This window comes from Thalassophryne amazonica, chromosome 8, assembly GCF_902500255.1.
Source record: "Thalassophryne amazonica chromosome 8, fThaAma1.1, whole genome shotgun sequence".
In the NCBI taxonomy this organism is placed as follows: Eukaryota; Metazoa; Chordata; class Actinopteri; order Batrachoidiformes; family Batrachoididae; genus Thalassophryne; species Thalassophryne amazonica.
Genome location: NC_047110.1, coordinates 47793608 through 47809783, shown reverse-complemented (window position 1 = coordinate 47809783; position 16176 = coordinate 47793608). Strand labels below are relative to the sequence as shown.

Below are 16176 nucleotides of genomic sequence, written 5' to 3'. Positions count from 1 at the left end.
ACTGTGAGAGACACCCAGGTGGAAACCATTCGGAAAATTCAGATGGCTTTTGGTGAAGATCTTATGGCCATCACACAGATTAAGGAGCATTACAACCGGATTAAAGATGGCCCACAGCGGCTGAGGGCGTGCCGTGCTTCGAGCGGCCATCAACAGACTGAAACGAGCAGATCATTTACAAAGTGAAGGCTGTGTTGATCCGGGACGTCGTCTGACTACCAGAGAAATGGCAAGAGAGGTGGACATAGCACTTTTTCGGCACATTACACTGTTACAGGAGATTTTGTAATGAAAGACGTGCGGCGGAATTCGCGCGTCAGGACGGAGCCGCTAATGGCGCAGAACAAAAAGCACCTCCGTGTTGGAAGTCTCACGGGACATGCCCAGCTCTTCCACCATTCAGAAGATTCAGACGGCTTTGGGTGGCTTTTCAGTCGAGTGAGTATCTGAGAAATTGTCGAAGAGCTGGGCATATCACAACATGTCCTGTGAGACCAACACGGAGGTGCTTTCGTTCCGCGCCATTAGCGGCTCCGTGGCGAATTCCTCCGCTCCTGTTTTTATGACAAAATCTCCTTTAACAGTGGAATGTGCCAGAAAAGTGCTATGTCCACCTTTTCTGCCATTTCTCTGGTAGTCAGACAACGTCCCGGATCAACACAGCATTCAGTTTGGAAATGATCTGGTTGTTTCAGCCTGTCGATCGCCGCTCGGAGCGCGGCGCGCCCTCCGCCATTGTGCGCCGTCTTTAAACTGGCTGTACCACTCCTTAATCTGTGTGATGCTCATAAAATCGTCCCTGAAAGCCATCTGAATTTTCGAATGGTGTCCACCTGGCTGTCTCTCACAGTTTCTGGAAAAATTTGCTGCTCCAGCCCTTCAGACATTTTCCTTACAATGAAAATCTGATGAAGGGGGAGGACCAGTGCTCACTCAAAGCATGCTCACAGGCGAATGACGCAACCGACAGGCGTGAAAAAACTCACGCATGCGCACGAAGGTTCAAGCTTGGCTGATGCAATCACACGTGATTCAAATCCATATGGTTTTTGCAAAAAATAAAAAGGTCCAATACTTTTCTAACAGACCTCGTATTTAAGCACATTTAGGATATATTCCTTCAGTAATCAAGATTTAGATCTATTGGGCAGTGCAGTCTTGTTTGAGGGCAAGCACTAAAGGGTTAAAATATGATGCATATGATGCAATAATATTACATCCAGGGACAGCCCTCATTTTTTCCCATTAGAAACATGGCACATTCTCTGAGTTTTTGGGCAAATTACATGCAAAGAAAGTGAAAATGCAAAGAAAAAGTGACGATGCGGTGGAAAGTGGACATGTGGTTTGTTGATGACCTGAAAGATGTCGAGGCTGTTGTGGAGGTGAGAGAATGCAGCTACTCTGGCTAGGTGTGTAGGCTGACACTGACTCGACCTCTCCCATTTGCCTCATCTTCCCTTCTCCACTGGGAACCAAAAAAAAACCTGCACTTTTCACAACTGCTTCGGTGATTGCAGCCAAAAACAAAACAGTACTCCATTTTTCTGTATGAAGTGATGCTGGGTTTATGTTGCGCACTGAACGAGGGTCATGTCTGTTTTTGCATTGTCATAAATGTCGGATGGGACCTCTTCCACATCCAGCTCTGAACATTTCAGTATTTGATCTTCAAACCACTGTGGGTGCTTCAGCTGGTACTCTTGGAAAACCTTTATGGCATCATACAAGGCTCGACCTGAGGGGCAGTGACAGTACTCACTATCAGCAAGCCCCTCGATGTACTTCACTCTGCCTGGTTCATGCTTTTCAGCACCCAAGATTCTGAAAAAGAGCTCCTCAAAATCTTGCATTAGCTTATATTGTACTGTAATATTGAAAGGTGAAGGAACATCTGCTGCCGAACAAACACCATCAAAAAAAGCCACTATGTATTTCTCAAAAGATGCTGCTCGAACAAAATGAGGGACCATAAGGCTGAGTGCTGGTGTGAGTGAGTCACCCATTGGAGAGTGGGCATCTTCTCTCAAAACAACCAGTTTATCACCGCACATGGCTTTCCATTTGGCTTGAACTCCAGGTGAACACAGGATTAGTATCTTATCTGAGGAACTCTCTATTTGCTCTCGGTGCCAGTCCAACCACTGAATGCAGCCCAGCACTCCTACCCCGGTGGAGTCCAGCAGATCCAGGATCACCTCTGTGCCACATTTACTCATTAAGAAGGCGCAAAGCTTCAGAACAATGTTTTTGTATAATGGGTGGTCAAGGGAGTAGATGATGAGGACTCTCCTTCTTTCTTGCACTTCAGTACATGTTGGTTCTTCTTTGGCAGCAGCTGAGGACATCTTCACAGGAACTGAGAAAAAGAAACAGTCATCCATTAATTATCAAATCTATTTCATATACAGTGCATCCAGAAAGTATTCACGGTCCTTCACTTCTTCCACATTTTGTTATGTTACAGCCTTATTAAAAAATGGATTAAATTAATTTTTTCCTCAAAATTCTACATACAATACCCCATAATGTGAACTTTTTTTTTTTTTTTTTAGATTTTTGCAAATTTCTAAAACAAAAAACAACAAACCCCCCCCTAAGAATCACACATACATAAGTATTCACCGCCTTTGCCATGAAGGTCAAAATCAAGCTCAAGTGCATCCTGTTTCCACTGATCATCCTTGAGATGTTTCTACAGCTTAATTGGAGTCCACCTGGGGTAAATTTAGTTGATTGGATATGATTTGGAAAGGCACACGCCTGTCTACATATAAAGTCCCACAGTTGACAATGCATGTCAGAGCACAAACAATCATGACGTCAAAGGAATTGTCTGTAGACCTCTGAGACAGGATTATCGAGGCACAAATTTGGGGAAGGGTAAAGAAACATTTCTGCTGCTTTGAACATCCTAATGAGCACAGTGGCCTCCATCATCCATAAATAAAAGAAGTTTGGATCCACCAGGACTCTTCCTAGAGCTGGCGACTGGGGGAGAAGGGCCTTAGTCAGGGAGGTGACCAAGAACCCGATCGTCACTCTGTCAGAGTTCCATCATTCCTCTGTGAAGAGAGGAGAACCTTCCAGAAGGACAACCATCTCTGCTGCAATCCACCAATCAGGTCTGTATGGTAGAGTGACCAGACAGAAGCCACTCCTTAGTAAAAGGCACATGACAGCCCACCTGGAGTTTACCAAAATGCACCTGGCAGAATCTCAGACCAAGAGAAAATTCTCTGGTCTGATGAGACAAAGATTGAACTCTTTGGTGTGAATGTGAAGGAATATATCCTAAATGTGCTTAAATATGCATTAACCATTTGTGCTTTTTCCCCATTCAGAATCATCATAATATTATTTATCTTTTATTGAGCCAAGAATATTACATATGTTATGTTACATATGAGTGTGTTCTAATGTTTGGAAGTGATCATTTATATATTAATATAATATAATAATATTTATATATTAATAGAGCTTGTTGCTGTTGAAAAATATATTACTCATAACTTCATAGTGATCAATATTTATCAATGCTTATTAAACATGTAATCAATAGCTAAGGTTAATTACATGATATCTATATATTCAAATACTTTTGAAATATATGTTTGTATGCTGTTGAACTGTGTATTGTGTGTACGAAATTAAAGGTATGTTATGTTTATGATTATATTTGCTTTTGTTTCAAGATTTGCTTTTGCTTTAGTGGTTCAGTTTCTTAGCATGCTGTTATAAAGATGATTTACTTATATAATCATTTTCAAAGTGTTGTAAATGTGATGTGTCCCTGTTTCGGTGAAGCCCTGAAGATACATTGAGAAATATCCATATGTTGCAAACAGCATATGGAACAGGATGACAGTACTGACCACAAACAGTCAGATAAGGAGACTAAAGATGATACACGGGTATGATTAGACTTGTTTGTTAGAATATTGTGCAATTTTGAGATGTGCCAATATTCTTGTGGTATAACCGTGTGATGAGACTTGCTGACAGTCTTTCAGTTTGCAGTTTTCTGGCCCAAAACAATTTCCTATCAGTTTAGGCACAGCAGGTGTCACTATAGGAGAACGCAGAAGCAAGAACACTCCACGGCACATGTGGCCAGGACCAAAGCCATGAAGAAGAGGGATGAAGACCACTCAGATGAAGGACAACGCCTAAGATTAGCATGAATCATTGTATTAGCATAAGAAGACAGAGGAGTATAAAAGCAGAGCCCAGCCCACTGTTCGGGGTTCCTCTTTGCTGAGAGTTTGCTGGAACACGAGACGGCAGGTTGGAAGATCTCAGTTTCGGGGTCCCTCTGTTGTGTGTTGGGGGGTGTGGCTGGATATTTTGGTGTTCTTTTCTTTTCTTTGCTCTTCAGGTGGCATGGAAACTGATTTGTCTGTGGAGAGGGTGCTGGCTGAAGAGTCCTCACCCTCATCAACATCATGTGTAGCACCTGTGACTGGTGCTCACATGCAACCTTAAAGACTTTCAGCTGAAGCAGATAATTGGATGGCGTTCTGCATTTAAGTCATGTGTGATTCAAGCAGAACTGCCGGGAACTCGACCTTGTGATGTTCATTTGTGAGACGCTGAGGACCGCGCCTGGGTTTGACACATCGAGCCCGTGAAGCAAGGAAGGGTGAGGACACATGCTGTCAGCACACATCAAAGGTGATTAAGTGTTTGACTAATTGTTGATAGTAACTTGGTGTTTTGTTACACAGTATACTTGAATTGTGATGAGAATTGTGCAGCTTGCTTCTCACTGCTGTGGCGTGCGGATAAGTGATCCTCCACCTGTTGTGAGAAGCTGCTCATTTGCATAAAGTTAAAAAAGATACAGACCGGAATGTGTTGCTGATAGCGTGTGTCTTTTGAAAGTTATTGTTGTAACTTCTGACTTACCTCACCTCTTCTTTGCTTCACAGAGAGTCAGTTTGTTGTGTCCACCTGGGGGGTGTTTGGCGGTGGTAGTGGGTCCAGGAGCGCCGGGCTTTGATCCTTGCGGGCGCTGGAGAGCGTGCCAACAGTCACTCCACCAGAAGGACGCTATTTTTGTTTTTACACTTTTTATGCACAGCGGGTGAAATAAATATATTGTTTTTGGAACCGCTTTTCTGGTTATTTGTAGCGCTGGGTTCCGTCTGACGCAGGTCCGCTCCTCAACCCGCGTCGACACATAACACCCTCAGAACTTCTGGGTATGGTTTTGTTTCTCACTCATTCTGTAAAACTTAAATTATGTAAAATTCTGTGACATTTAAATTCTATTTAATAAATCTCTGGGTGGTGGTCTCACCCTCAGAGTAATTGTGTTCAAATTCAAATAGCTGGTGAAAGCCTTTCAAATCAACGGACGCACAGGATAAGAGAGATAGGGGAGAGCGAGATCACTGGAGACCCCTGAATTATCCCAAGAAATGCCAGGTATCATGTTTGGGGGAAACCAGGCACCATCCCTACAGTGAAGCATGGTGCTGGCAGCAACATGCTGTGGGGATGTTTTTCAGTGGCAGGAACTGGGAGACTAGTCAGGATTGAGGGAAAGATGAATGCAGCAATGTACAGAGATGTGGTAAAACCTGCTCCAGAGCGCTCTTGTTCTCAAACTTCAGCAACATTTCAGCTTTCAGCAGGACAATGACCCTAAGCACAAGTCAAGATATCAAAGGAGTGGCTTCAGGACAACTCTGTGAATGTCCTTGAGTGGCCCAGCCAGAGCCCAGACCTGAATCCAATTGAACATCTCTGGAGAGATCTGAAGATGGCTGTGCACCGATGCTCCCCACCCAACCAGATGGAGCTTGAGAGGTGCTGCAAAGAGGAATGGGCCAAACTGCCCAAAGATAGGTGCACCAAACTTGTGGCATCATATTCAAGAATACTTGAGGCGGTAATTGCTGCCTCAACAAACAGCTGCCTCAACAAAGTACTGTACATGATTTCTTTTTTTTTTTTTTAAATAAATTTGTAGAAATAATAAAAAAAAAACTTTCATTATGGGGTGTTGTGAGTAGGATTCGGGGGGGGGGGGGGGGGGGGAATCAATTTACTTCATTTTGGAACAAGGCTGTAACATAACAAAATGTGGGAAAAAGTAAAGCGCTGTGAATACCTTCCAGATGCACTGTATACTTTCATGCCAAATCATAAAATACGTCTTCAGAAAACAGTTTACACTGCAAGTAGGCCAAGCTTGATAATGTATTATATGATTGTGAGATATTACAGTAGTGTTCAGAATAGTAGTGCTATGTGACTAAAAAGATTAATCCAGGTTTTGAGTATATTTCTTATTGTTACATGGGAAACAAGGTACTAGTAGATTCAGTCGATTCTCACAAATCCAACAAGACTAAGCATTCATGATGTGCACACTCTTAAGGCTATGAAATTGGGCTATTAGTAAAAAAAAAAAGTAGAAAAGGGGGTGTTCACAATAATAGTAGCATCTGCTGTTGACGCTACAAACTGAAAACTACTATGTTCAAACTGCTTTTTTAGCAATCCTGTGAATCACTAAACTAGTATTTAGTTGTATAATCAGTTTTTCATGATTTCTTCACATCTGTGAGGCATTAATTTTGTTGGTTTGGAACCAAGATTTTGCAGGTTTACTAGTGTGCTTGGTATCATTGTCTTGTTGAAACACCCATTTCAAGGGCATGTCCTCTTCAGCATAAGGCAACATGACCTCTTCAAGTATTTTGACATATCCAAACTGATCCATGATACCTGGTATGCGATATATAGGCCCAACACCATAGTAGGAGAAACATGCCCATATCATGATGCTTGCACCACTATGATTCACTGTGAACTGTGGTTTGAATTCAGAGTTAGGGGGTCGTCTCAAACTGTCTGCGGCCCTTTGACCCAAAAAGAACAGTTTTACTCTCATCAGTCCACAAAATATTCCTCCATTTCTCTTTAGGCCAGTTGATGTGTTCTTTGGCAAATTGTAACCTCTTCTGCACATGTCTTTTATTTAACAGAGGGACTTTGCGGGGGATTCGTGCAAAAATTAGCTTCACACAGGCGTCTTCTAACTGTCACAGCACTTACAGGTAACTCCAGACTGTCTTTGATCATCCTGGAGCTGATCAATGGGTGAGCCTTTGCCATTCTGGTTATTCTTCTATCCATTTTGATGGTTGTTTTCCATTTTCTTTAACGCGTCTCTGGTTTTTTTTGTCCATTTTAAAGCATTGGAGATCATTGTAGATGAACAGCCTATAATTTTTTGCACCTGCATATAGGTTTTCTCCTCTCCAATCAACTTTTTAATCAAACTACGCTGTTTTTCTGAACAATGTCTTGAACAGCCCATTTTCCTCAGGCTTTCAAAGAAAAAAGCATGCTCAACAGGTGCTGGCTTCATCCTTAAATAGGGGACACCTGATTCACACCTGTTTGTTCCACAAAACTGACAAACTCACTGACCGAATGCCACACTACTATTATTGTGAACACCCCCTTTTCTACTTTCTTTTTACTAATAGCCAAATTTCATAGCCTTAAGAGTGTGCATATCATGAATGCTTGGTCTTGTTGGATTTGTGAGAATCTACTGCATCTACTGGTACCTTGTTTCCCATGTAAAAATAAGAAATATACTCAAAACCTGGATTAATCTTTTTAGTCACATAGCACTACTATTATTCTGAACATTACTGTATGCTCACACTATTGGCAGCACAGTGGGTTAGTGTTTAGCACTGTTGCCTCACAGTGAGAAGGTTGTGGGTTTGAGTCCCACCTGGAGCCTTTCTGTTTGGAATTTGTTCTCCCTATGTTTGTGTGGGTTCAACTTCTCTCCGGGTGCTCCTGTGTCTTCCCACATCCAAACACAAACCGGTTAGGTGAGCTGAAAACAATAAATTGACCGCAGGTTTGCATGTGGGTATCAGTGTGTTTTTGCCTATGTGGCCCTATGATCGATCTGCGTCCTGTTCAGTGTGTACCCTGCCTCATGTCCTATGACTGCTGGGATAGGCTCCAGCTCACCCTTACCCCTTACTTCGAGAAAGCGGGTATGGAAAATGAACGGACATTAATATTATACAATTTGCAGCCGGTCAGCTCTGTGTAAGCCTGATCCCGTCAGATCTTAGAAGCTAAGCAGTGCAGTGCTGTATGTGTTTCTCCAGGTAAAACTGGAGTTGCGTCAGGAAGGGCATCTGGCGTAAAACCTCTGCCAAATACCAATGCGGATCTAGCTGTATCCGCTGTGGCAACCCCGAACAATTCAGGAGCAGCCAAATGGACAACAACATTAATATTATACAATTTAAAGAGACACAAGAGAAAGCGCGACGTCTTGAGGCAAACAACAACAACAACAACAACAAAAAAAACAAAAATGTTTTTAACAGCAAGAAACCTCAAGCAATGCCAGACTTCACTGGGAAGCCCATCTGCTATAAGGGGTTAGGTTGAAAAAAAAACAAAAAAAACAGAGAAAGACACACAGGTAATCTAGTCAAAATGTGTCTCCATCTCAACATGTTTTACATCAAGACAAACCTTTATGAAATAAATGCCATAGCACATAAGCAATGCCGCCACCAATCATGACCAATCCAATAGTTGCCTTCGCTATTACATGATGACGATCTAAAAGAAATACACATAATTCTATTATACATAATGAAATTAATATTAAGCAAATTCAACCATCAGGTAAATTCATAAAAATTTGTTATGCATGCATCAGGAATCCTACTTACAGAGACAATAATCAAATAATTTCTTCGGCCGCCAACAGTCATTCTTGCATCGGAGGAAAAATGGTTGAATCTTCAAAATAAGCAGAGTAGAATGTTCTCATATCTATACAAGTGTTATTTCACAGTAAAATCACTGTGTAGATAATTGAAATGGAACTCACCGTGAACAATATTTCACACTGGGAGAACTTCCACATATTCACCTGAAAGGTCACAATCACTGAAGTCCTATTCTCCTATTTGTTCAGGAGAATAAAAATATATGAATGATTTGGAAGAACTGTAAAACCCAAAGCACTAGTCAAATATTGGCAAGTTTATTTGAAGTAATAAAGTGCTTTTTATAATGTATGTGTAAAACTATGGACAGTGTTGATTCACCTCCAACCTCTCAACCCAACCTGAGGGTTTTGTCTGTGGTAATTATCTTCAGCTTCTCTGCTATTTTTCCACTTGGGGTCACTACAGCAGAACTAAGGTGGATTTGCTTGTTGATTTGACACTAGTTTCATATCAGATGCCCTTCCTGACACAACTCCACATTACACGGAGGATGGGCAATCAAATTTATAACAAAATTACACACAAAAGGTAGGTAACAGTAAATATCAATGAATCAGAACTGAGGTAGTGGTGTATTTCACTGTTTTTACACTGCAATTTTACAAACATAAAATGAATGTATTTAGACAGGAAGGCAAATTGGGTTGTACAGGACAGTCAGGTGCTTAACAGTTGAAAACAAAGTAGCTGAAGAAAGGGATTAAATAAACAGGGATGGCCAACACATATACAGAGCTGGAAATTTGAATGTGCCTGGTCATACCCATAGCTGCAGCCTAAGCATGTTTTGCTGAGTGTGCTGTGGCTGTGCTGTAGAAAGGGATTAAATAAACAGAGCTGGCCAACACATATACAGGGGTGGAAATTTGAATCTGCCTGGTCATACACACAGCCGGCTATTTTGGGGATAATTTTCAGTTCGACTTAAAAAAAAAAATTGTGTGTTTGTTCCCCATGTCATGAGGATTCAGAATATATATACACTCAACAAAAATATAAACGCAACACTTTTGGTTTTGCTCCCATTTTGTATGAGATGAACTCAAAGATCTAAAACTTTTTCCACATACACAATATCACCATTTCCCTCAAATATTGTTCACAAACCAGTCTAAATCTGTGATAGTGAGCACTTCTCCTTTGCTGAGATAATCCATCCCACCTCACAGGTGTGCCATATCAAGATGCTGATTAGACACCATGATTAGTGCACAGGTGTGCCTTAGACTGCCCACAATAAAAGGCCACTCTGAAAGGTGCAGTTTTGTTTTATTGGGGGGGGGGGGGGGGGGGGAATACCAGTCAGTATCTGGTGTGACCACCATTTGCCTCATGCAGTGCAACACATCTCCTTTGCATAGAGTTGATCAGGTTGTCAATTGTGGCCTGTGGAATGTTGGTCCACTCCTCTTCAATGGCTGTGCAAAGTTGCTGGATATTGGCAGGAACTGGTACACGCTGTCGTATACGCCGGTCCAGAGCATCCCAAACATGCTCAATGGGTGACATGTCCGGTGAGTATGCCGGCCATGCAAGAACTGGGACATTTTCAGCTTCCAAGAATTGTGTACAGATCCTTGCAACATGGGGCCGTGCATTATCCTGCTGCAACATGAGGTGAAGTTCTTGGATGTATGACACAACAATGGGCCTCAGGATCTCGTCACGGTATCTCTGTGCATTCAAAATGCCATCAATAAAATGCACCTGTGTTCTTCGTCCATAACAGACGCCTGCCCATACCATAACCCCACCGCCACCATGAGCCACTCGATCCACAACATTGACATCAGAAAACCGCTCACCCACACGACGCCACATACGCTGTCTGCCATCTGTCCTGAACAGTGTGAACCGGGATTCATCCGTGAAGAGAACACCTCTCCAACGTGCCAAACGCCAGTGAATGTGAGCATTTGCCCACTCAAGTCGGTTACGACGACGAACTGGAGTCAGGTCGAGACCCCGATGAGGACAACAAGCATGCAGATGAGCTTCCCTGAGACGGTTTCTGACAGTTTGTGCAGAAATTCTTTGGTTATGCAAACCGATTGTTTCAGCAGCTGTCCGAGTGGCTGGTCTCAGACGATCTTGGAGGTGAACATGCTGGATGTGGAGGTCCTGGGCTGGTGTGGTTACACGTGGTCTGCGGTTGTGAGGCTGGTTGGATGTACTGCCAAATTCTCTGAAACGCCTTTGGAGAAGGCTTATGGTAGAGAAATGAACATTCAATACACGAGCAACAGCTCTGGTTGACATTCCTGCTGTCAGCATGCCAATTGCACGCTCCCTCAAATCGTGTGACATCTGTGGCATTGTGCTGTGTGATAAAACTGCACCTTTCAGAGTGACCTTTTATTGTGGGCAGTCTAAGGCACACCTGTGCACTAATCATGGTGTCTAATCAGCATCTTGATATGGCACACCTGTGAGGTGGGATGGATTATCTCAGCAAAGGAGAAGTGCTCACTATCACAGATTTCGACTGGTTTGTGAACAATATTTGAGGGAAATGGTGATATTGTGTATGTGGAAAAAGTTTTAGATCTTTGAGTTCATCTCATACAAAATGGGAGCAAAACCAAGAGTGTTGCATTTATATTTTTGTTGAGTGTAGTTTTTAGGGCTACATATTATAGTTTGGGAGTTTATCCTGAACAGACAGAAGTGGCAGCATGAAAAGCACAGGGTACAACACTGTATGGTCTTAAATAAATGGCTATTTTGGGGGTAATTTATATATATGAGGTCTGTTAGAAAAGTATCGGACCTTTTTATTTTTTGCAAAAACTATATGGATTTGAATCATGTGCACTTGCATCAGCCAAGCTTCAACATTCGTGCGCATGCGCGAGTTTTTTCACGCCTGTCGGTTGCGTCATTCGCCTGTGGGCAGGCTTTGAGTGAGCACTGGTCCACCCCTCTCGTCGGATTTTCATTGTCAGGAAAATGTCTGAACGGCTGGACGTGCAGAGGCATTCGCGCATTGGGACGAAGCCGCAATGGCGGAGAACAAAAGCAAGTCCGTGTTGGAAGTCTCACGGGACATGTTGTGACATGCCCAGCTCTCCACAATTTCTCGGATAGTCACTCGACTAAAAAACCACCAAAAGCCGTCTGAATTTTCTGAATGGTGGAAGACCTAACTCCATTGTGGCTTCGTCTCGATGTGTGAATGCCTCCGCACATCTTTCATTACAAAATCTCCTGTAACAGTGGAATCTGACAAAAAAAATGGCTGATGTCCACCTTTTCTGCCATTTCTCTGGTTGTCACATGACGTCCCGGATCAACACAGCCTTCACTTTGGAAATGATCTGGTCATTTCAGCCTGTCAATGGCCGCTCGAAGCACAGCACGCCCTCAGCCGCTGTGGGCCGTCTTTAATCCGGTTGTAATGCTCCTTAATCTGTGTGATGCCCATAGGATTTTCATCGAACGCCATCTGAATTTTCCGAATGGTTTCCACCTGGCTGCCTCACACAGTTTCTTGAAAAATTTGATGCAGCGCTGTTCCAGCCGTTCAGACATTTTCTTGACATTTTCTTGATGAAAATCCGACGAGAGGGGTGGACCAGTGCTCACTCAAAGCCTGCCCACGGGCGAATGACTCAACCGACAGGCGTGAAAAAAACTCACGCATGTGCACGAAGGTTCAAGCTTGGCTGATGCAAGCGCACATGATTCAAATCCATATAGTTTTTGCAAAAAATAAAAAGGTCTGATACTTTTCTAACAGACCTCGTATATATATATATATATATATATATATATATATATATATATATATATATATATATATATATATATATATATATATATATATATATATATATATATATATATATATATATATATATATATATATATATATATATATATATATATATATATATATATATATAAATAACGGGGCAAATGCCGCAATTTAGAAGCCTCCGGTCCAAGGGGAGTAATCTCTATTAAACCACAACGTCAAATGTTAAGAAAAAAAATGAAAAATTTATTAATAAAATTAGAGAAAGAACACAATAAATAATAATAAAAAAAAAACACCACAAATACTCTTATCTAAAAGGTCCATTTAAAAATTGTCCCAAAATCTGACTGCAAAGCCGGACAGATATGGGCGTGGTTTTCTCTCAGTCACAACCTGGGCAGACAAACAGGAAAATCAGAAAACAGGAAGACAGGGGCAACGTGACTTCCACAATGAGGGCCAAATACACCCAGCATTCAGAGAGGAGAGGCACTTAGCTGAAAGTAGGGGGATTATCACACTTCACCCCTCCACTGTTCTAACGGCGCGCGTCCAGTCTCTCTCCCCCTCCCTCGCTCAATCTGCTCTCCCAAAGAGAAAAGGGGCGGGCTGCAAAATGACCAAACTGAATGGATTGGTCGACGACCGATAAACACAGGCTCGTCACTTAAGGCAGGATTACTGCCTAACTCCACAGCAATCACGCCAAACGCTAACAACAAAAAGCGCAAAGTCCAGCCAAATGAAGCATCAAAAAGGCACTTAGCTGAGGGGAGGGGGGTTGGCAAACGCTCCCCCTCCACCGTTCCCACGTCGTGTCCACTCGCTTATCCCAGCGGTGTCCTTCCGTGCACACTCGATCTGGTCCACTATCCTTCTGTCCTCGTGCCTCTCAGCTCCTGAAGACTCTCTGCTGCTCCTGTCGCTGCTCCTCTTCTCACACTCTCTCTCCCTGCCTTTTACACACCTCTCCCTCATTATCCCTAATTATCCAGGTGGGGTTGCAGCCCCACACACACCCCTCCCCGCTCTTACCCACACATACACAGGTGAAGTCAATGACCCTGTGACATCCCCCCCAACCAATATGTTCCAGTCCGTGGAACACCTTGCACAATGTCTCAGTACATATACCTTTGGAGTGGGACCCCCAAGTTAGTCCTTTGAGACGCCTCGGCTCGGGGGAAAGTGCGGGCCCTTCTCGGTCACCCCCTCCCACTGGAAGCAAAAGTCTCCACATCGGCACAGGTGACCCACTTGCGCGCCCGGCCCGATCAGGCGGAGAAGATGCATAGTGAAGACATGGCCGCAGGTTATTACGATGGACAACCTGCTCGGGATGATCTTTGCCTTCGGGACGTACCTTATAGACGGGACGTCCTGGATGAAGTCTACTGACAATAACATAGGGTCTCTTTTCCCAATGATCACTCAGTTTACCCATCTGCCGTCTTCTATGGTCTCGCAACAGGACCCTCTCCCCAGGCAGCAGTTCAGTCTCCCTTGCGGTACGATCATAAAGTCTTTTATTCTTCTGACCTGCTTTCTGAAGACAGTCAGTTGCTCTTATAACCATAAGCCAACTGCTCCTTATGCTTGGCCACCCAATCTGTAAGTTCCATAGGGGCCTCCACTCCCAAGCCTCCCGTCAACAAATCCACTGGTGTCCTCATGTGGCGACCAAACATCAGGAAAGCAGGTGCATATCCTGTAGATGCATGAACAGTATTATTATAGGCCTGAATGAGTCCAGGTAGATATTCCGGCCACCTTTGATGTTTTTCTACTTCCAGTGACCCAAGGAGGTTCAACACAGTCTGATTTAACCGTTCGCACGCTCCATTCCCCATTGGATGATAAGGGGTCGTTCGACTTTTACGATACCCATATACCTGACAAAGTTCTTGTATTAATTGGGATCAGAATGCAACACTTCCGGGCAACCAAATGGCTGAATGACATAAGTCCATAAGGTGCGTGCTGTCGTAAAAGCAGTCTGATCACATGTGGGTACTGCCCATGCAAATTTTGTGAACAAGTCGGTCATAACCAGGATATTCTGGTATCGGTCAGTAGGGCGGCTCAAAGTCAAGAAGTCTATAGCTATGATATGCATTGGTGCCTTAGCAATGAGTGGTACCAAAGGGGCTTTACCTTGAGGTCCAGCCTTATGTAATACACAGCGTGGGCAAGCTTGAAGCCAACCAGCAATCGTATCCTCCATCTGGGGCCAATAGAAATTCCTCCGCAGGAGAGCCAATGATTTCTCTAGCCCCGGGTGTCTCATCTGCTCATGGTACATAGTCCACAATAATTTCGCTTGTGACGGAGGGACAACAATTTGATGGAGGGTTTCTAATATTTGTGGATCCAAGACAGTTCTGCACACAATCCCGTCTCTCAATTCTAGCTTCTTCCAGTGTCGTAACAAAGTTTTAGCTGTGTGACCCAATAATCGCCTTTGTGTCGCGTCCGGTAACATACCTCTTTCGATGTATCCCCTGATCCTACACAGATCCGAGTCCTCCCCCTGCAAACTCCATCGCTCTATATCCCATCCCCAGTCACTCACTAGGGCTTGTGGAAAAATGGCAGTCTCCACTGTTCCAACCAACTGCCCCTGTCCCTCTGAATCGTGAGCCGAAATGGCTACAGGAAATCTAGAAAGGACATCAGCATTGGTATTCTCTCTCCCAGGATGATATCTGATGTGATAGTCAAAATTGGCCAACTGCGCAACCCACCTTTGTTCGACAGCCCCCAACTTAGCAGTCTGCAAATGTACAAGCGGGTTATTATCTGTTACAACCACAAATTTAGCTCCCCAAAGATAGTCTTTAAATTTCTCTACAACTGCCCATTTCATGGCAAGGAGCTCAAGTTTGAAGGAGCTATAATTTGCATCATTACGCTCAGCTGGATGCAGACTTCAGCTAGCATACGCTATTACCCGCTCAACACCTCACTGTTCTTGGGCCAACACAGCCCCAAGTCCGGTGTTACTAGCATCGATGTAAAGGACAAATGGTAGGGTGTAATCTGCATAGGCCAAGATGGGGGCCTTCACTAATTCTGCCTTCAACTGCCGAAAGGCTGCGTCACACTGCTCAGTCCATTCAACAGCAGGGGAATGCCGACCCCTATTGTGACCAGTACCTTCTAAGAGCCCATTTATAGGTTTAGCAATCTTCGCAAAATCCTTTATGAATCGCATATAGTAGCCTACAAACCCCAAAAAGGAACGGACTTGCCTGACAGTAGTAGGCGATTGCCAGTCTGCCACAGCTGCCACCTTTTCCGGGTCCGGTGAAACTCCCTGACCACATGCCCCAGAAACTTCACCTGCCTCTGGAACAACTGGCACTTCTCAGGACGGAGCTTCAGACCATAACAACCCAGCGCCCGAAAAACTGACTCCAGATGCTGAAGATGTTCTGAAAAACAATCACATCATCAAGATAAACCAGTACGGACTCTGCTATCTGGTCCCCCAGACACCTCTGCATTAACCTTTGAAAGGTTGCGGGTGCATTACACAACCCGAATGGCATTCTTTCAAACTCAGATAGCCCGAATGGAGTTGTAAATGCAGTCTTCTCCATGTCCCTTTCCGCTACCTCC

General features: G+C 43.6%; 1 protein-coding gene across 1 annotated transcript in view; it reads right to left on the bottom strand.

Moving 5' to 3' along the window:
* Positions 1 to 1568: 1568 nt before the first annotated feature.
* LOC117514895 (interleukin-17 receptor A) overlaps positions 1569 to 16176 on the bottom strand; it is a 47700-nt gene continuing 33092 nt past the window's right edge. Inside the window, exons 8-11 of the mRNA XM_034175468.1 lie at positions 8894 to 8968; positions 8733 to 8802; positions 8530 to 8619; positions 1569 to 2359 (exon numbers count right to left, since the gene is read on the bottom strand). Of these exons, the coding sequence (XP_034031359.1) occupies positions 1569 to 2359; positions 8530 to 8619; positions 8733 to 8802; positions 8894 to 8968 (1026 nt within the window). The remainder of the gene's footprint in view (positions 2360 to 8529; positions 8620 to 8732; positions 8803 to 8893; positions 8969 to 16176) is intronic.